This window comes from Chinchilla lanigera, unplaced genomic scaffold (genome assembly GCF_000276665.1).
Source record: "Chinchilla lanigera isolate Chin_1 unplaced genomic scaffold, ChiLan1.0 scaffold00028, whole genome shotgun sequence".
In the NCBI taxonomy this organism is placed as follows: domain Eukaryota; kingdom Metazoa; phylum Chordata; class Mammalia; order Rodentia; family Chinchillidae; genus Chinchilla; species Chinchilla lanigera.
Genome location: NW_004955429.1, coordinates 6,431,349 through 6,432,982, shown reverse-complemented (window position 1 = coordinate 6,432,982; position 1,634 = coordinate 6,431,349). Strand labels below are relative to the sequence as shown.

The 1,634-nt window shown below is 57.3% G+C and overlaps 1 protein-coding gene across 1 annotated transcript; it reads left to right on the top strand.

The window, feature by feature from the left end:
• LOC106148796 (transcription initiation factor TFIID subunit 4-like) lies at positions 1 to 1,411 on the top strand (the record flags this gene model as incomplete). The annotated part of the gene is given in 2 exon segments (XM_013515368.1): positions 1 to 543; positions 1,132 to 1,411. A coding segment is annotated over 1 exon segment (447 nt), but the record flags the coding sequence as incomplete, so codon positions are not given.
• Positions 1,412 to 1,634: the final 223 nt, after the last annotated feature.

The following is a 1,634-nucleotide window of genomic DNA, read 5'->3' as shown; positions in this document are numbered from 1 at the left end:
GGGGGCTCCTGGGGACCGAGGCGGCTCTGTCCGCGGTCCCGGCCCACCCGGTGCCTCGCTCCGTCCGTCCCCGGTCCACACCGCAGGCGCTCCCCGGGGCTGGGTTCCGGGGTGCGGGTCGGGGCCGCTGCTGTCCCCTGCCACCCACCACGTCCTCCGGGGTGCCCAGTCGGGCCGGCGGTGCCCGTCAGTAGGGACAGAAGGCTCCGTCCTGCCCGCGCCTCCACCCATGTCCTGGAGCCCAGAGGCAGCTTCGCGCAAGCCAGGCGGCCGGGCCCTGCGGAAGCCCGGCCCTGCCGTCCGGGAGGACTAGAGGCCTCGCCTGGTCGGCGCCCGAGGCCGGCTCTCCGTCCAGCTGACCTGGGCACTCGCACTGCCAACACAGGCAAGGGCGGCCGAACTGTCTCCTGCCCGGCAATTTCAGTTCCAGGCCTCTCAGCTGCCTGAGGCGGATAGCTGCGGTGCACTCCCTGGGGATTATTGCAATAACCGAAAAAGAAGCTGCTTCCAGAAGAAAGTTCAAAATGCAGAATGAGGACGTAGGTAAAACACCCACGGGAGTCAAATTAGCACACACACTCTACTTCAGTTTAAAATACAGACCTGTTAAAGAGTCCCAGTTGAAAGAAAGTTGTGTGTTCCACAGCCTGAAATGTCACCGATCAGAGACGGTGGTGGCCACAGAGTTTCACCAGCGCTGTCCACCGCAATGACGAGAAAGAAATCCACTTTAGATGCTTCAAGGCTGTAGCAATTGTACATAGAGAGGCTTTAGAGGCAAGACCGGCTTTTTTCCTGGCCAAATCAAAAGTCTGCGGTATAACTAGCTGCAGCTCAAGGCTCTGCTGGCCCATAGTTAGCTGAGGGCCAGCGCTGGCAGGGAGTGGGTTGTTTTTTGGTGGTCGGGCAGGAGGTCAGAAGAACCGGAGAACCGGGCAGCTTCGGGTTTTCCCCGCCCTGCCCCCACCATGCAGCCTCCAGGTCAGGGAGTGGGGAGGCAGGGGCCCCAGCAGCAGGAGCCCTGCCTGGGAGGAGGAAGTGGCGAGTGGGGACAGAACAGTAAGACAATGGGGGCAGCTGTGGACCTCTGGGCAGGCCTGGGTTTGTTTATCACTACCTCTGCACCCACAGGGCTTGCGATGTTAAAGGTCCCAGAGCTACAGTTAAAAAATGCGGGGCTGGTGTCCTCTGAACAGACAGCTGCCATGTGTACAATCCGGCCCAGAAACGCCTCTCTCCTGCCTGGGCCGAGGCACCGGTGGTGGGAGCCAGGCAGCCACAAAAGCCTCTTGTCCCTTACAAGCAGAGAGGCATCTGGAAATCTAATGGAGAGATTCTCACTCAGATTGTCCTGCAGACTCTCCTACCTCGATCAAGGAGCGTTCCGCAAGGCGGAGATAAGCATTCTTTATTTGAGGTATTTTTTCTTCTTTTATTTTTCTCTGTTTTTCGATTTGAAATTGGTTTTTATTCGAATTGGTTGTTATTTGTGTACATGAAGGAAATGACTTATTATTTTTATGAGGATCTCACTATATTGCCTAGGCAAGTCTCAAACTCATGTTCCTCCTGCCTCAGCCTCTTGAGCGGCCGGGTAAGATTACAGTCTCCGGGTGCAGCGTCTGGCTTACAAA